At 45.0% G+C, this 18913-nt stretch overlaps 1 protein-coding gene across 1 annotated transcript in view; it reads right to left on the bottom strand.

The window, feature by feature from the left end:
• LMO3 (LIM domain only 3) overlaps positions 1-11232 on the bottom strand; it is a 74870-nt gene extending 63638 nt beyond the window's left edge. Inside the window, 3 exon segments of the mRNA XM_030215363.1 lie at positions 9159-9192; positions 9195-9371; positions 11178-11232. Of these exon segments, the coding sequence (XP_030071223.1) occupies positions 9159-9192; positions 9195-9371; positions 11178-11202 (236 nt within the window). The 5' untranslated portion in view covers positions 11203-11232.
• Positions 11233-18913: the final 7681 nt, after the last annotated feature.

Below are 18913 nucleotides of genomic sequence, written 5' to 3'. Positions count from 1 at the left end.
CCAAAATGCAGCACAGCACATTTTAAATGAAAATTGAAATTTTAGAACTGGGAAAGGGCAATGTGGAAATGAGAATACAACTAGAAAGCTCAAATAAAGTAGCACTGCCCCCCCCCCCCCCAATCATCTTGTGATGTTAAACAACATTTGAGCGATACAGTTTATTTTTATTTAAGTCCTGTGGAGCTGGAATCATTTCTAGCCCAATTCTGAGCAACAGCGAATTGATTGGAAAATCCAGTCACCTTGTACTGAATTAGGAGCAGAAGTGGGAAAACGAGAGCTCTGGTTGACAATTAAAAAAAAAAAAAAACAAACAAACCCTGAACTCCAAGAAACAGTGGAAATATTCACCTTATTCATTCTAACAACCTCGAAAGGGAGCAGCGAGCGAGGTGGTCGACTTTGCGGATAATTATTCAAAATCATTAAATGCCAGCAGAGACCTTGCCCCCATTAAATTCTCAGTCTGACAAGTCCAAAGCAGTGCACACCGGAATCATTTTCAAAGGCATTTCAGCACACGAAGTAATCTTAGCATGCTAGATGATGTTTAAGTATGGACGTACATATATAGAGCAAATCCAAGAAGACAGAAGAAGCCTCCACGGACAGTCAGAGCAAAACAGCAGAAGTAGAGGCTGACAAATGCGCAAACCAATCGGGAGATAATATCAAAAAAACGGTTTTATTCAGAATATTCATATCAAGGACCCGACATGGGCCGTGTTTCGGCACCAAAGCGCCTGCCTCAGGGGTCACAAACAACTTTGCTCTGAAAAGAAGCTGATTGGCTTGAATAATTCCTTTATGTATGCAAGTTAATCCACAGAGAGAACAAAAGACCAGCCAACACCATGTGACATATATAGAGCAAGTTACCAACACACACGCTTTTGCAGCTGCTATGGACATTTATAGATGAGTGTATAACTTTCTTTGTTATAGGTTTAGAAAGGCACAGAACTCATGCACGTCTCATAAAAATTACCATCCATGTCTGAAGAATCTGCCATCACTGACCCCTCCTACAAAACGTTGGTCAATATTCTCTATGTTGCAAGAATGAAAAAGGACATTTCAGCCTTGCATCTTACCAAAACAAAGCCAGCCCATCCTGCAAAAGCTGAACTCATGGTGGGAGTCTGAAAGCACAAAAAGCAAAAAAATATTCCACATAAAAAAAGTGTGGCACATTAAAATTGTTACCTCGTCTTTGTAGGGACTAGGAGAAGACCAACAGAAATCTGATAAGAAGAAAAAGTTAGGATGAAATTTAATATGGGGAATGAAAAAAATGGAAGTCACACAGGGCCTCTTTTACTAAAGCACATTTAAAAACGTGCCTAAATCAGCATGCATACTAACCGCGTACCTGCCTATTGTAGGTGCATACACGGATAATGCGCCTATAAAGCAGCTTAGTCAACAGGGCCCATAGTGGTTTGGATGTATTTCCTTAACTTCAGTGAGTACAGAAGTTACTAGGGATTTCACAGGCTGAAAAACAGTAACGTAAATAAGAAGAAATGTGCCTGGCACAGCTCGATTGTGTCTTTTTTTGAAAGTCATCTGGGAAAGCCCACAAGACATGACATATTGAGTGTTGATGGTTCACATCTTGCTCACGAAAAGGCCATCTGTAGGACCAAATCCTTCACTGCAGCACCTTGCACATGTAATCTGTTATTCTATGTGTGCACACTAGAATAGTTCGAATGCCCATGAGCCCCCCCCCCCCCCCCCCACACACACACGTGCGCTAGAAAACAAAATTAGTGTCAATTAATGCTAGTTCTCACCTATTCAGCACCAATCTTGGTCCGGTTTTAAGTTTACAGGTGAAGGCGGTGCCATTCTGTAAGTATCGTGCAACTGCACACCATTTCTAGAATTAGAGGGGAAAAAGTCGTGCAGGAAAAGTACAAATTCTAGTGAATACTGTTTTTCCAGTGGCAATTCTGCTAGACACCAAAATGGTATGGGGTCTCAGTACGGCAATGCTTATGTTCTTATGGTTGACAGCGTCAGACTGAGGGTCCATCAAGCCCACTGTCCCATTTCCAACAGTGGCCAATCCACTACTACTATTTAACATTTCTAAAGCGCTACTAGGGTTACGCAGCGCTGTACAGTTTAACACAGAAGGACAGTCCCTGCTCAAAAAGCTTACAATCTAAAGGACAAAATGTACGGTCAGTCAAGTAGGGGCAGTCAAACTGGGGCAGTCTAGATTTCCTGAAAAGGCATAAAGGTTAGGTGCCGAAGGCAACATTGAAGAGGTGGGCTTTGAGCAAGGATTTGAAGATGGGTAGGGAGGGGGCTTGGCATAAGGGCTCAGGAAGTTTATTCCAGGCATAGGGTGAGGCGAGGCAGAATGGGCGGAGCCTGGAGGTGGTGGAGAAGGGTAGTGAGAGGAGGGATTTGTCCTGTGAGCGGAGGTTTCGGGCGGGAACCTAAGGGGAGATGAGGTAGTGAGAGGAGGGATTTGTCCTGTGAGCGGAGGTTTCGGGCGGGAACCTAAGGGGAGATGAGGGTAGAGAGGTAGTGAGGGGCTGCAGACTGAGTGCATTTGTAGGTAAGAAGGAGAAGCTTGAACTGTATGCGGTATCTGATCGGAAGCCAGTGAAGTGGCCACTGTCCCATTTCCAACAGTGGCCAATCCAGGTCACTAGCATCCGGAAAGATCCCAAGAGTAAAAAACATAATGGCTTATGGGTTTTTCTTGTAGGATCTTAGTCAATATTTTTTGGAACCCTGCTAAGCTAACCACTTACCACATTCTCTGGCAATGAATTAATTACATATTTAATTAAGAAATAAGACCTGACTATGTATACCCTAGAGGAGATGAGGGATACGGGAGACATGATATAGACATTTAAATACTTGAAAGATGTGAATGAGCAAAACTTTTCCATAAACAGGGCGACACTAGAGCTAGAAGCTGCAAGGAGGGAAACCACACATCAGGAAATACTTTCACAGAAAGGGTTGTGAAAGCCTGGGATGCTCTTCCACAAGAAATGGTAGGGACAAAAAGGGTGACCTGCATTGCGTGGCAAGTACAACCCTTGCCATCTTTCTGAAATGGATCATATTGGTCCTACCTGCCATCATTTACGATGTCATTACGCTACTTACATATTTTCACAAAGTTAACCCTAGTGCAAACACTGCAGGTAAAAAAGCATCAGACTTTGCAGCTATGTGAGTGGGGGGTGGTATGTGAAAACTGCCTGCACAAGTGAAAGGGACACACATTTTTTGCTGTGTGGACTCTTGGATTTTCACAGCTAAAATCTCTGTGCGCTTTGAGAATTTAAGACAGAGAAAGAACTGATGTTCAAGTAGTCACAAGATTTCAATAGCCATACTGGCTCAGACCAATGGTTCATCTAGCCCGGTATTCTGCTTCCAACAGTGGCCAACCCAGGTTACCTGACAGAAACCCAATTAGTAGCAATGTTCCATGCTACCAATCCTGGGGCAAGCAGTGGTTTCCCTCCATGTCCCTAACAGACTATAGATTTTTCCTCCGGGAACTTATGCAAACAAACTCTGATATACTAACCACATCCTCCAGCAAAGAGTTCCACAAGCTTAACTATTCATGAGTGAAAAAAGTGTCTTCCTTTTTTGTTTTGAAAGCATTCCTTGTATAATTTTATTGAGTGTTCCCTGGTCTTTATATTTTAATGCAGTTCCAAAAAGTACAATGGAAAAAACAGATAAGGGTTGGAGAAGTTAAGCTCCCCAGCTGTAAAGATAATGCAACACAGGCACATGCCAAGACTCATTCATAGTTCTCAGTTTAACAAGCGAATGAAGCAGGACCAGGTATGGATGAATTAAGAATGAGGGAATGAAGCAGTAGCATAACCATAAGAATAGCAAACATTTTGACATGTTCCGTAGCAGCAAAAGCAAAAAAGTTGTACGGTTATTGAACATTTAATGCTGCACAAAGTGTCCATGAAATAAGGCATACAAATCCATGTAAACAGGCAGGTATCAAGATTAACCAAGACTTCTTACCCAGTTTCAAAAGAAACCCTCAAAATCAGCATTATCTTAATATCAAAATGCAAAATACATCCAGATTGGATTCACGTTTTTCTACACTTTCTAAAGGAAGAGATACTTATGAGATCTCAGAATGTGTCCGTCCCAGCTGATGTGACGAGACATCAGACGCTCATCAGGAAATATCTGGCAGAGATGTGGACTCATATGTAGCATGCATGAGAAATCAGACACGGTTAAGATGACTGCTTGTTAAAATTGTACAAAGCTATTTGCAATGGGCATTGACTGCATGGGAAATTGAGAAGACTAGGAAAGTCTGAAGATATAAAAACCAAATGGGTTTTTCTAATGCTGGTTTAATCACTAATGCAAAAACCCTACAGAATGGCATTTTAATAGCGGGAATGAAATGTGTGTTTGGTGCATTGCAAGTTTTAAGTCTTACAGCAGAACTATTGCATGCTCTGGACTCACCCAGAGGCAGTGATAGGGATGTGCTTTCATGCAAAGTGAAACAATTAATGCAGCCCGTTTTACTTCAATTTATTTGGGGGGGGGGGGGGGGAGGAAGTGCTGGCCAGCCCCACCCAGTGCTCATTTTGGTGGTGCTGGTGTTAAATCAGCAGAACGTTTTCTTATTCCCCATTCTGAGGATCTCTAGAAGTGGGGAAGGAATGACACCCAGTCCTCAAAGATTAGCTACCTAACATTCCCGGATAAATTACGAGTCACATCTCCATAAGAAATTCTTACCAAAAAACTGCTGAACCTTTGCATTTGGTTAATCCCAGCTTCTGGGCACAGAAGGTTTTGGCATTCTGATATAGAGTCCAGTGGTACTCCAAATCCAAGGAAAATACTAACTGAACAAGTCAGGATAGAATTAAATGGGCAAAACGTTTTCTGGATTTCAGTTTCCACCTGTAGGCTGGAGTTAGTTTTCTATTTGAAGCATTTGTGTCAACAGAAGTGAGTAAATCCTCCAAGATTCGATTTATGTTTGTCCAGTGGTTTTTTTAAGCTTATGACGTGCTATCGATAGCCATGTACAACCACCACTGGATCTTCAATCTGGTTTTTGCATTTCATATGTTAACATTGTTTCTCCATTTCAGCTCGTTTTGCTTGATTAAAAAAAAGCAAAACACACTTTCACGAAAGATGATATTTAGCTTGCTTAAGATCTTCCCTAATGACTTACATTTAAGTAAACACAAGCATTTTGAATATACAAAAATCAGCTGTTCCGTTTGCCAACATGTTTAACTATCATGTTACTGAAGATGTATTTGATTGATCTTGTCACTGCCTTTCCAGAGCCACCGTCTGCAGCTTAGTAACGGTCTTTGCAAATATGAAACTGTTTTATGCCTCACGTTATCCCAAAACCTGGAACAGATGTGGCCAATATCCATGTTGCCATTTTAATTGTGATGCTTCACCTGATCAGACTAGCAAGTAGATGCAACTTGTTTCCAACCCTGGCTGCAAGGTGCGGAGATAAAAGCCCAGAACGGTTTTATCTAAAGAAAGCATAAGCCACATCAAGACTACCTTAAGCCCTCACACCTGTATGGCATTTTGCCGTCCTGAATACTTTTTGTTACTTGTCAGAACATTTTGCCAGCTACACTAATGTCCAAGAGGAAATAAATGTAAAAAAGACAAGTTACCTGCCCCAGACACCTCAGAGGTCTCCTGCCCCCCCCCCCAAAAAAAAAACATACCATATAGTGAGGGAACCACAAGTCATCGCTGTAGCTGACACTCTGACAATTCCTGGTGTCTTTGCCATTCTTAAAATTCTGCAGAGCAGCCCAGGAATGTAAACCAGCTTTTTATATGAAGACAAATACTGAGAGATGTAGTGAATGCGGGCTAATGAGGTATTGGACATAGAAGGCCAGATATTTAGAAATGGCTCAGTCCCTAAGTTACATGCTCCTAAACTAGGATGACTTATAAGCGAAACTTATGCCCTATTTTCAGCTGAAAACTTTAGCCCTGCTATTTTATGAACCTGGTGCTGAAAATCAGTCCTAAATCTGCCCCTGTTGCCACCCACTTTTATGTTCCTAAAATTTTAAGAGTTCAGTGAAACTGTGTGCGAAAGGGACGCACTCGGCCCTGGTAGATTTTCAGAGAGGCCAATCTATGAGCATCTCTCTCAAAAGTTAGGAGCAGAGATCCCGCTATTAACACCCCCAACTGCCATTTTTACTTTACCACCAAGACGTTTTAAGTTTCGTGTGGACATTGTGCTGTATCAGAAGGGAAAAGTGTGCAGGCACAGGACAGATGTGTCAGCACAACTGGCTGAGAACGTCCATCCTATACCTCCAAAATGAGGCATTCACGTGAGCAGCACTAGACGTTGCATCTGGGCAGATCTCAAATACAGAACACGCCAAGGACTTGATTCAGTAAATCACACTGAAAATAGGCAAAGAAAGCAGTTAGGTGCTATTCTGTAAGGTGTGGCTACCCTTTAGCACTCAATATATAAGTCGCACCTACACCTGCTGAAACTAGGTATAAATGCAGGCGGTCAAGTTAGGCATGGATAAGGCATATTCTATAAAAATGCATACCTCATAGAATGCCCTTGAGTGCTCCCTTGAAATTACACGCACATATGCGCATAACTAAAGCCAATTAACACCAACAATTGGTTGACAATTACTGAGCCATCTCTTCATTCTCTTTTAGGCTTGTCAATGTGTGAAGTCAGGATAGCAGCTGGCTCGGAGGGAAAGACGTACAACCTCCTGCTTTTATCCTTCACAAGTCCCATTAAATATCTGGTTTTAGGACTAACCTTTCTGATTGTGACTGCTTGTGATAGCTTTTTGTTTTAAGCTGCTGACTGAGTGTCAATAAGCGATCACCGAGGGGATTACTCCAGCCAGATACTTTGTGCTTTTCTTTTGATGAATAAAATTTAGTACATTCACACCATTTTACAGCTGGCAAAGTGTCTTTTAGTAACAAAGAAGTAACAAAGAGAACCAGTTTTATCAACAGCTTCATATTTTCTAATTTTCAAAAAAAAAAAAAAAAATACTTTAGGGATGGGCAGGTCAAAATTCTCATTTCCTTTTCCATGTCATTTGTAGCATTCTTTTGTTTCCATTACTCTTCACTGTTATAGTGTGAACTATTACTGGAAAATGAAAGAAAAAAAACAAAACAACGACCCACACAAGATTCTGCTCATTTTCCTTTAGCAGCCCATCCCTAATTTTATAACGTCATCTACCTTACGAGCAGACTGATTAAAATACTCTGCAAAAGTTGTCTCCCATTTTGGCTGTTGGACTCTTAAGATTTACCCTTCTAATATAACCTTCCACAATGAAAGAAAATTGATTCTGCACCTTTTGCAATATAGCCACCTGGTGTGGGTGTTAACAGCCTTCAAGGAGGGTGTGTATTGGGGGGGGGGGGGGACACACAGAATGTGCATAGATGCAGACATTTAAACTGAATCCCATTAATTTTCAGCACATGTCCCCATAAAAAAAAAAAAGAAAGGAAACAGAGAGTCCAGCATCATTTTCCACAGCTGGATTCATTTGGTCAAGTAAATCCCATAGCATGAAAAGTCTTATGGTGTGTTGCGGAAGCGAGATGACCAGACTCACTGGTGAGTATTAAGTCAGGGCCCCAGGAAGGGAATATTCTTAGAGGACTTTTATCTCCTGGAGGTGGCTCCACACTGCCCACTTAATACGGACATGTGACAGCTGCAGCTGTGGTCACAAATTGTACTCAATATGGCTGGTAACCATCTTAAAAGTGGTGAATAAAGAGTTCAGGAAACAGGAGAAGAGGCAGGATTGCTAACTATTCCTCCAGAAAGAAGGGGACTATGTGTCGCATAAATTTACTTTCAGTAACGTAACATTTGGTAGAAATGGGCACTAACGTAGAACACACAGACTTGTGTACTGAAAGGTTATTTGAATATAGATTTCTGTAACAAATGGGGTTTAGCGTGTACTTGCAAGGAATAGCAGATAGCTCTGTCACTTGAGGGAAGTATAGCTTTTTTTATTGTGGAGGATATCTTTAATCTTCAAGAGACTTTTTTTTTAAGCCTGGCTTTATTGTACAATACAGCTTTTGAAGCGAAGCAACACGTTAGGTCTCCATCTCCCACTATAATTCCAACATAAAAAGTGGCCAACCTTGAAATAAAATTGGGGAGAGAAAGTCCCAACAAATAAAAACCAAACTTTGAAGAATTATATAGATGTAGTTTTACCAGGACTAGATACTTTATCCCACCACAGGCTACGTTACTGTCGTTCTGGTTTAAACCCAGAATTTCATGACAGATTACATGCTACAACAGTAAAAAAAAAAAAAAAAAACCTATGAAAGTGTAAGTGACAATGGAGAGAAACAGCTGCTGTATCTCATCCCCAACCTGCCAGTCTAATTCAACTGACTAAAATAGCAAAACAGTGCTTGCTTTCTAAGCACTTTCAATCAGCGGCACACCTTATGTCAATATTAATCCAGTTTGTACTTTTTCCAACTTACATATGTACATATTATCTGTGTAAGCTGAAGGAGAGAAACTGTTCTGGTCTTGTATGGGGTGTTCCTATGAAGTAGCTAGTGAGTACCTACTACTGCTACATTCCCATCTGCCCTCCCCTGGCAGGGGAGCCAGGGGAAAGAGAACAATTCTGTGGGCTGGGAGATTGAAGAGATGAGGGAGGACAGTAGGGTCATTTTCACACCACTAACTCTCTCAAATACACAAAAAAACACATCCAGAAGCTTTCCTGTCACACACAGATGTGTCTAGAAATGGTCTACTCCACATATAAACACAACCTCCCCTCACGCCAAGATTCCACAACTCCCTCTCTCATGGCTACCTGGGCGTTTAAAAACAAAATCCAAACCCTTAATACAAAAGGATTTTTTATAAAAAATTCTCCTAAAAAAATGTAAAACGGATGACAGATAAACTTCCAATTATAAATTTCAGCATCCAAAAGATCCTGGAACAAGGAATGACCCCACGAGCTCGCTGTCCAAGCGCTGGTTTTTAAAAATCTGTTATTTACACCAGAGCAAAGGGCTACTAAGCATAGCCTGCTGGCCAGTCTTACCTCAAGTAGTCCCTGCGGCAAAGGATCAGGTTGCTTTGGTGTACAAGGTGGATCCCACCTCCCCCAGGCGGCAGTCACAGCAGGCACACTTCAGGCAATCTTCATGCCAGTACTTGTCCAGGGCTTTCAGCAGGTAGCGGTCCTTGATCTTTCGGTTGCAGCCAGCACAACCTTTCGGCTTGGTGTCTGGCTGGACTGAGAGCATTTGTATATCTAAAAAAAAAAAAACACACATTTACAATGTAGAATTGTATTCCTTGCAATTTCAGAAAAATGCAAAAAATAGTTTGTCCCTTTGTGTTTTTGTTTTAAATTATTATGACGACACCTGTTACATTTCATTAAGATAAGAATAAAAAAAAAATTGAAAGTGTGAAGGAAGAAGTTTGATATTTATATTAATACATACATCGCTTAAAGAAATGCAGAGGGATATTTCCAGAGTGGTTAACTGGTTAAGTCACACCCAACTTGTACGATACAGATATCAGCATAATTAGGTTGAATAAATTCACACAGTGATGACCTCAGAGAGTGACCCAACATTTTACTCCCTACACAGAAACCAAATGAGACCTCCAGCATAGTGTATAAGTTATACTAAACTGTTTCAAAACAACAACAACAAAAAGTTTAGCAAGGCAAGGATTGAATGAGTTGGAGAAATATTTTATGAGCTGCACAACAAACTCTCCAATTTTGACATGTTGACATCATTGGGAAAATTAACACAATCCTTTACAGTTACGTCTTCCTCAAGGGAGAGAGAGCTCAGGTTTTAAACATTAAAAAGAACCACCGAATCTTGTATTCAAGAAAGGTTTTTACAGAGTCCAGAGAACTGGACAGGGGACTCTGGCCCAAAGCACCAAGGTCCGTGTAGACCCTTAACGTGGACAGGTACAACCCTGAGCCCATTTTTGTCTACTTCTGTTCTGGAAGCTATTTACTGGTTTTAAAAATCCTAATTAAGAAAGGGACATGAATAACCCACCTCTGCAGTGTGGGACGCAAAGTAGAAGGGGTTTCATTTGAACACTCTGGTGAGCTTTTAATTGCCTGGGCGCATTCCGAGTAACTCTCACGGCTGGCTGCCTCCATTATCCACTCTCGGTCTGTGTCATTCAGCCACAGAGGACTAGTTAAAGTAACCCAAGACATACCACAATACAACTTACCCCCCTCGGTGGGCACAGTGAAGGAGCTTGCACAATTTTGGGGGGTGCTCAGTACCCTGGTACCCACAGAGCTGGCACCTATGGCTCAGAAAACACCCTTTCATGGGAGGCATGGACAAAGGGGGAAGAATGCCATCTCCACGCCCCCCCCCCCTCCCCAGTACCTTAATCATGAGAGCTCTAGTGGGGAGAGGCATTTAGATCCAAAATGGGAAAAGGCTCCCTCCCACAGCCGAGGGCACTGAGACAGATGAGTGGCCACCCGCAGCCACTCAATGGTCAAGACACATGAAAACAAGGTTTCTGTTTCCACCTACTCACTAGGCCTAACACTAGCCCAGGCTGAAGCCCCCCAAAGCCACATATTCCCTCCCTGTGTGATCTCAGGGGCCGGCCCTGCCACTTCCCCAGCCCCCTCCTCTCTCTCTCTCTTTTTAAGCAAAATGGAGCTAGGAACCAATTTGACTCCCCCTTTCTCCAATGAATGCAGCTGCAAGGCTCACAGATACTGACATTTTTCCGCTCTTATCAGTTTAATTACAGTTACCATAGCAGCAAAGTGCTGGCGCTTGGCAAAGGCCAACAAAGAGATTTGCAAGACTGAGTTCAATTTTGAGACGGCTCAAATGCAAAATGAAAGCAAAAAAAAAAAAGAAAGAAACGCAGATCTAGGGAAGGCAACGCACGCGGCCAACAAGAGACTTTCTCGCAGCCTTTTGTTCTAATGCCTTCGCCGCACGTTCACCGATGTAAAGAATGAATGACGCAGCTTCCACAAGGCTGTGCAAACATCAGGGATGCACACACAGGAGTGTGACTCTGCCCAAAGCAGCGATCTTACCAAAACTTTTCTCCCTTTTCTGCATGAGTCGAGTGCAAAAAAAAAAAAAAAAAAGCCTGGCTGGCTTCTCACTTGCAGGCGAAGTCCACAGACAGCTCTCCGTCTCTGTGCACTGCTTAGATCCGGTGAACGGCTGTGTGCACACAAAGGCTGTGACAGCAGCGTGTGTCACTTTCCTACACACGTACTCGCTTGTGGCAGACGAGGGCGAATGACAAAAAGCCGCATGCTTCCCCCAACTCTGCCTTAATCCTATAATCCCAGGAGTCTCTTTCTGCCTCCTCCCAACACATGGCTTTGATTAAAGTGTCACACGCAGCGTTGGCAATATGAAAACCAGATCGTAAATCCGGAGTCCGAATGTGCTGCGAGCAGCGGAGGGGGGAGGGGAACAGCACTTGGACCAGCTCTTTCCCAGGTCACAAGAACGTGCTGGATTCTCACACTTCTTGTGAGCTGCAGGTCGTTGCAATCCCGCCAGCGCAGCCCGAAGCGCTTTGCGCGGGCATTAGCTGCTTTTTAAAAGTTGCAAATGACGGTCTTCACTTACCTTTCTCAAAGGCCAGAGCCGAAGCTGTTCACCAAGCCCCGAGCACTTCTCCTTGGGAAAGGTCAGGAAGCAGCATGGTTTGAAAGCGATCGCTGCTCTTAAAATGGCACAGAATTGAGGTCCTCACGGAGGGACCCGGTACCGCCCGCTATTGGAGCTACAGGTGCTGCTGCCTCAAGACCCAGAGACGTGGTGGGGACAGACGAGCCAGCCTTTATCTGCAAATTCAACCCCTTGGCAGCCAGAGATAATACAGCAAAGGGAAAAAAAAAAAAAAAAGGTTACACCGAGAACGCCCTGCCTTAGTCTCGGCCCAGAGCACTTTAGGCGACAGATCAGACTTCGTCGGTTATTTTCCCTCGGTCCGAGAAAATTTGCAAAACGGCACCTATACCAACCTTCACAAAACGTGGCCTCCGCGATTCATTTTGCAAGGCCCTGTCTGCTCTGACATTCTCCAGCTGCTAAAACGTACAAGATACCCCCTGCTCCACACTTTGACATTTCATAGTCGGAACCGAAGAAACCAAGGCTTTACCAAACATTCCGTTCCGGATCGCAGTTCCACAGGCAATGCGCGTTATTTCCAGCGCCGTATAGGGTCCAGACTACTTGTCAAAACGTCACAGCTGTGTGCGGGAGTGACAGGACGGACAGACTGTCGGGGTGCACATCTGCAGGAGGGCAGAAGACGTGCCTGAACAGAGAGAGAGAGAGGGGAACTGGGAGGACCCTGCTGTCAGACCTAATTTGGCCGAAGGAGACCTACTTGTCCTGCGTAAGAGCATCGGAAAAGTACATCTGGGCTTTGAGAACTTTACCAGAGTAATCTCCAGCCGGCTCCCCTTTGAGAAAGACCAGATTACACGTTTAAACAGTTACTTATTGAATGCACCAGGGTCTGCTCTGGCAAGTCTTGCTTCCCCCTCCCCACATGACAGCTTACACTATTTGTCACTGAGAGGGGGGCATTCCCTGCTTTCTTTCATCCCAATGCAAGTCAAATAAGCAAACTTATGTAGGCTCCATTAAGGCACGGGGGAGCTGGGCTCCTCGTGGCTAAGGAGGACACCCTTAGGGAACATGCAAAAGTGCTGTCACCTCTCCCCCACCCCACCCCTCCTCCATCCATCCATCCATCCCTGCAAACGGGAAGAAGAAAAAGTGAAAACCAACCTGAGGCACAGAACCGGAGCACCGGCGGGTTAATAAGGCACCTTTCGGTGGCTGGGGCTGCCCTCGAGCGGATTTCGGCCAACTTGGGCTTCCTGCTCTCAGGCATCAACCGCGGAACAGATCCCAACGAGTCCGTCTCACCGTCCGACTGATGCAGGTTCCCTCTCCGTGTTTATATCCGTGCAACCAGTCAGAAAGAGCAGCGCCCGTCTCTGTCTCTCTCTCCCAACCAATGCACTCCAAGGAGGGAGGGAGGGGGAGAGAGAGAAAGGGGGGGGGGGGGAGAGGGAAAAAAAATCAAAACAAACGGAACAGCTAATGAGTCCTATTAAATTAATTATGCTCAAGGACATGAGATTCTTTTTTTTTCTTCCTCCAACTCTATGATCTGTTACCCCTCGCTGACAAACTGCTGCTCTGAAATTCACAGCGACTGATTAGCGCGTCTATGCAAATCTTTGTTTAAATCATTCGGCTAATTAAATGATGGGATTATTTCTCTGCCTACGGTGACATCATTTGTGGTAATTAGTCGTCTGTTTGCACCGTGTGGCAATAAGATGCCTGATGTCAACAGCCAACTTGCCCAGGTGGTTGGTGAAGCACCTTCCCCCCCCCCCCCCCCCCCTCTGTAGACCGAGGCATCCGGTGCTTTCCTTGCACCGTCCTCCCCCCCCCCCCCCCCCCCCCTCTGTAGACCGAGGCATCCGGTGCTTTCCTTGCACCGTCCCCCCCCCGGCTTTCCAAAAGGCAGAAACCCCGAGCAGAAAGCTATTTAGCAGAATAATAGTTAACATTCACGCCATTCCTTCTCCGCTAAAATGTGATAATTAAATGGGTCATAAAATGCTCTTCTTTTCATTATGACTGATGAAATGCATTACAGCTGACAGGGTATTACCTGACAGTAATTAGGTTTTGTCATGAATTAAATTATTTCAAAGCAGGCTATCTCCTAAATCGGGCAATTTGCAGCAAAGAATTTTTTTTTTAAATCTGAGCCACACAAGAGCGAGAGAATAGCAGTTTCTCTTCATAATCATGTGAATTATACTCACAGGTACAACCCCCCCCCCCCAAAAAAAAGGGGGTTCAGATGAAGCTCCTCACTTTAGTAACTGCACAGAGGGGTGACCAGCAGCAAGGAGTGTATAGATCGCACAACAGAGTGAATTTAAGGGGCAGGAGAATGTTATCAACTTCTACCGAACCTTTGCAAAAAAAAAAACAAGCAAAAATAAAAAAATCCATCACTAACCCTCCGCAAACTCTCTTTTCATTAAGAGAAATCGAGCTTTTGCTCCACCAGCCGATCTAACACAACATCCTGGATCCAGGCAAGCAGGTAGAAAACCCTAACACACACTTTTTTTTTCGGCCAGCGATACGACAGTCGTTTCGTGAGTTTCGTTTCACCAGCTCGTTCCCTCCACTCGCTATTTGCCAACATTTGCCCGATCCTTCCGTCCAAAAAAAAAACCAGACCACAAGCCTCAGCCATCTGGGGAAACCAGAAGAAGAGGCAGCAGAGAAGCACCTTACCTTGGTCTCAGAGAAGGGTCGAGCGAGCCCCAAACTTCTTAATCTCGTCTTCACGGGAAAGGCAACGACACCTGCTGCTATTTCGTGCTCAAAGATTTATTTGGGGCCTGATTAAATAAATGTTCCCCGGTCCCAGAGGCGCTCTTGCATCGAACGCTTGCAAGAATAACAACCGAAGAGAGGTCCGGAAAGTCAACTAGTCAGGGTCAAGGTTAGGCAAGAGAAATGAGACCTCCCCTCCCCCCCTCTTTAAAGCAAAAGCCGAGCGGGCCAGCGCTGCTCCAGCACTATTTAAACACCTCGCAAGGTCCCTAGTTAGCAGCTCTTCCAAGAAACTGACAAGCCCCGTTAGAGGAGGCTGTACATGGAGCTCTAATGGACCTCATTAAGTTCTAGTTACAGATGTTTCTTTTAACATAATTGATCTGCAGTGAGTTGAGAGGACGGCAACTTATTCCCTAGCCCCCAATTATGGTTGGGTAATTAGATCCCCAACCTCCAATTTTTCACATTCACCCTTCTAACATTCCAAAATATCAAAGTCTCTCTTTCTCACAAAAGCTCCCCTCCTCCTCCTCCTTAGTGGACTCAGTATTGACACTTAGATCTCCCAACCTTTTGTAGTGAATGCCAGTTTTAATGGCATATTCAACTCACTGACAGAGCTCTGAGGGGGGTTTTTTCCCCCACCCCTCTTTTTCAAATTTTCTTAACCTCAGAAATAAAAAGGTTAAAATAAAATTTGAAGAAAAAAAACCCCTCTATCTTGTACCGGTTGTACTTCTGATAAAAGGTTCCGATGATGCACTTTGGCGGTGGAATTTCTTTTTATCTCTATTAATTCCTCAGATGAAAACTTTAAGGAAGCACGAAGGGGGAAGGTAAGCAGGCTCTGAAGAGGAGAAGAAGAGAAAAAAAACCTTCCACAGCACACCTGGGACAGATGAAGCCAAACCAGGCCTTTTAGAATGCCAATCAGCAGGCCAGTTATCATCCCTCTAATTAGGAAACCAGCCTAAAACAGAGAGCATCTGGGGGAAATGGTAATGCTCTGCCTTTACACTTTAAAGGGGAGATGTTTCCTGCACTGGAAGAATCCAGGATTGGGGATGACAGGTCTTTTTACTAATGGGGCTGGATTCCCTTCCACTGCCAGAGAGCCGGGGCTGCTTGCTCTCTAGCTCAGGGGAGTGGACAGAGGGCCTGCGCAGCAAGAGCAAAGAACGGCCACTAATTAGAAAGGGGTCTCCTGGACTTTGATGCCTTTCGTTGACAGTAATAGCATTGTAGATGATGGGTAGGAAAAGACGGATTGCCCAGTTATTCCCGTCTACCTGTCAGATACTAAAGCGTTTATAAGATATCGCTCTATATCCCTCGAGACTCACCTATTCAAAAAAGCCTATCCCGACGATCCAACGTAAAATCCCAGCACCCAGCGACACAGCATAACTAAAGATCGTACTGGACAATTTGTAATCTTCGCCTGTTTGACCCCTCGATACCTGATCCAAACCTACCTCATCTGATCACAATATAAGTTTGTTACCAACCGAATTGGCAACAGTCTCTACGGTTCTATGTAAGCCACATTGAGCCTGCAAATAGGAGGGAAAATGTGGGGTACAAATGCAACAAATAAATAAATATCCAGGACATTTGGTCTTACCATCTCGGACAGACGAGAGTATAAGATCCCTCGCATAGCTCACACCCAGCGCTTCTCCCTGTCTATGGCTTTGCAATGACCTAAATAGCTACTAATACTAGTGTGGCTATTAGCCAAATATGAAGGCTTCCTAGTCCTCTGCACTGTTTGCCAGACAAATCAAGCATGAGCATAGCTTGCGGGTGAGAGAGTAAGGAAGTCATATTGGCAGTGGAGATAGACAGACCAACTGAGTGTCAATACTGACAGCATTTGGGAGGTACTTCCCCCCCCCCCCCCCCCACCCCTTCTGTCTCCCCCCCCCCCCCCCCCCCCCACACACACACACACACTTCCAAAGTAAGCAGGCAAACTACACTTACGAGATCGAGTCACATAAGTGCTTATATTTCTGCTAGAACTTTGAAATGTTGATATTTAGAAGCACTTAAGTGGTCTGCAGTAGCCTATTTCTGGGTCGGCCCATGAATTTCCTCTCCACCCCTCTCACATTGAATATTAATAGCTGGCGGGAATTTCTAATCCCTATCAGCTGAAGACGTCCTCTGCAGAGCCCCCTTCCCCTGTGCCATCTGAACAGCAAAGTCAGCCACCCACTGAAGCATCACCTCCTCCCCTTACACGATCAGTTCATACTACGTACTGCTATTTGTAACTGCTTATCCTCTGGGTGTAGGTATCATGGAATCAACTTTTTGGGGTCTTGCCAGGTACTTGTGACTTGGATTGGCCACTGTTGGAAACAGGTTACAAGGCTTGATGGACCTTCAGTCTGTCCAGCAATGCTTATGTTCTTACGTCTATTGCCTGTGTCTGACTTATTCTTGCTGTTCACAACCTTGGGTGAGTTTCTTCAAAAAGGTAATCCTATATAATAATTCTCACCTCCAACGTTCTAATGTGCCTGGGACTGTGGCTCCCTCGGAGGTGGTCTGCTAGGCAGTTTAGAACGTTCAGACGTGAGTGACGTCACTGACAGCTGATTCCAAGGCAAGGGGAGGAGTAGGGAAACTTACTCCTCCCCCTGCCTGGGAAACAGATGTCACTGCCCCCCCCTCGGCGCAACACCCAAGCCCCTGCTCTGCAAAACCGCGAGCCAGGCAGGGGGAGGAGTAGGGAAACACGCAGAGCTTGTTTCCCTACTCCTCCCCCTGCCTACCAATCAGCTCTCAATGCCACCCCCCCCCCAGGTGCAACACCCAAGCCCCTACCCCCCCCCCCCCGACGCATCACCCAAGACCCTACTTCCCCCCACCCCCCCTCTTGGGCACATCAACCCCCTAGCCATCCGCAGCTGCCAATAAAAATGCTGTCCGGCCACTGCTGCTTCTCCTGTGGAGCAGCAGCGGCCGGTACAAAAAGAAAAAAGCCAAAAAATTTTTTTAACCTGAAACGTGGCTCCGTAGACAGCCATCTGGCATTGGCTGTCGTCTCTGCAGCCGCTCCTCCTCTCCCCTTCTCGTCACTGCCCCTGCAGGAAGACCCCGGAGGAACGCAGCAATGTCAGAGGGGAGAGGAGGAGCGGCTGCAGAGATGATAGCCAATGCCAGATGGCTGTCTACGGAGCCCAGTTTCAGGTTACAAATCTTTTTTTGGCTTTTTTCTTTTGGTACCGGCCGCTGCTGCTCAACAGGAGATGCAGCAGCGACAGGACAGCGTTAGTATTGGCGGCTGCGGGTGGCGAGGGGGTTGATGTGCCCAAGGGGAAGGGTAGGGGCTTGGGTGATGCGCCGAGGGGGGAGGGGAGAGTCGCTGGACATGGGTAGCTGGAGGGGGGCAGGGGGAGGGGAGGGTCGCTGGACATGGATGGCTGCAGGCGGGGCAGGGGAGAGAGGTGGGTCACTGGACATGGGTGGCTACAGGGGGGCAAGGGGAAAGGAGAGGAGGGTCGTTGGACATGGGTGGCTGCAGGGGGGGCAGGGGAGAGAGGAGGGCCGCTGCACATGCGTGGCTGCAGGAGCAGAGGAGGGTTGGTGGGGAGGGGGTCCTGAGACCAGATGGGTGGCTGCAGGGGGGGCAGGGGAGACAGGAGGGAAGCTGCAGGGGGGGGGGGGATTACCTTGCTAGCGCCCGTTTCATTGCCTACCAAAACGGGCCTTTTATACTAGTAAATAAATAAAACTAACATTTTAAACTTCAGAGGAGTTTCCATCAGCACTCAAGAAAGAATGAACTATTTAGAAAGTTTTAATCAAATATATTTCTGCAGAGATTACTCCATTCAGTGTCACAGTTGCTTCTAAGTTTCACCTCCCGACATGGCCGTTTGATTGAGACCTGTACTCGGGCATTGTCAGCCCTGAAAGCCCGCTGATTTTTCACAAAGTATTCAAGACGCTTTTGTTTGGTAAATAATTGATCAGAAGAGAAGGGTTTAGGACAGGTGAAGAGAAGAGATGATTTGGAACAATTAGTTCTAAAGTTTTTAACATTTTTTAAGTAATGTCTAAAGTTGCCGTTGGCGGCATACGGTGCGTGTACAGTGCGGGAAGAACTCTTCAAGTTTAGTTTTTGTAAACGTGTTTTTTTAAGTTGGTGATATTCTATCCACTTTTTAGCAGATTTGTCTTTTTCAAGACAAAGCTGTTTTCTTCCATTGGGTGGTTTTCTACCTTTGACACTTTGGAAATAGGTACCATCATTAGACCCCTGACATAGGCCAGAGTTGCCAAAACAGGAACCATGTCAGGTCTGTTGAATAAAGCGAAACTAAGACACCCCCATTTTTGAAGGCTCTCAAGCTCATTTTCAAAGCACTTAGCCTCCCAAAGTTCCATAGAAACCTATGGAACTTAGCCT

This window comes from Microcaecilia unicolor, chromosome 9 (assembly GCF_901765095.1).
Source record: "Microcaecilia unicolor chromosome 9, aMicUni1.1, whole genome shotgun sequence".
Lineage (NCBI taxonomy): Eukaryota > Metazoa > Chordata > Amphibia > Gymnophiona > Siphonopidae > Microcaecilia > Microcaecilia unicolor.
The sequence above is the reverse complement of the archived record's forward strand: the minus strand, read 5'-3'. Positions and strand labels throughout refer to the sequence as shown.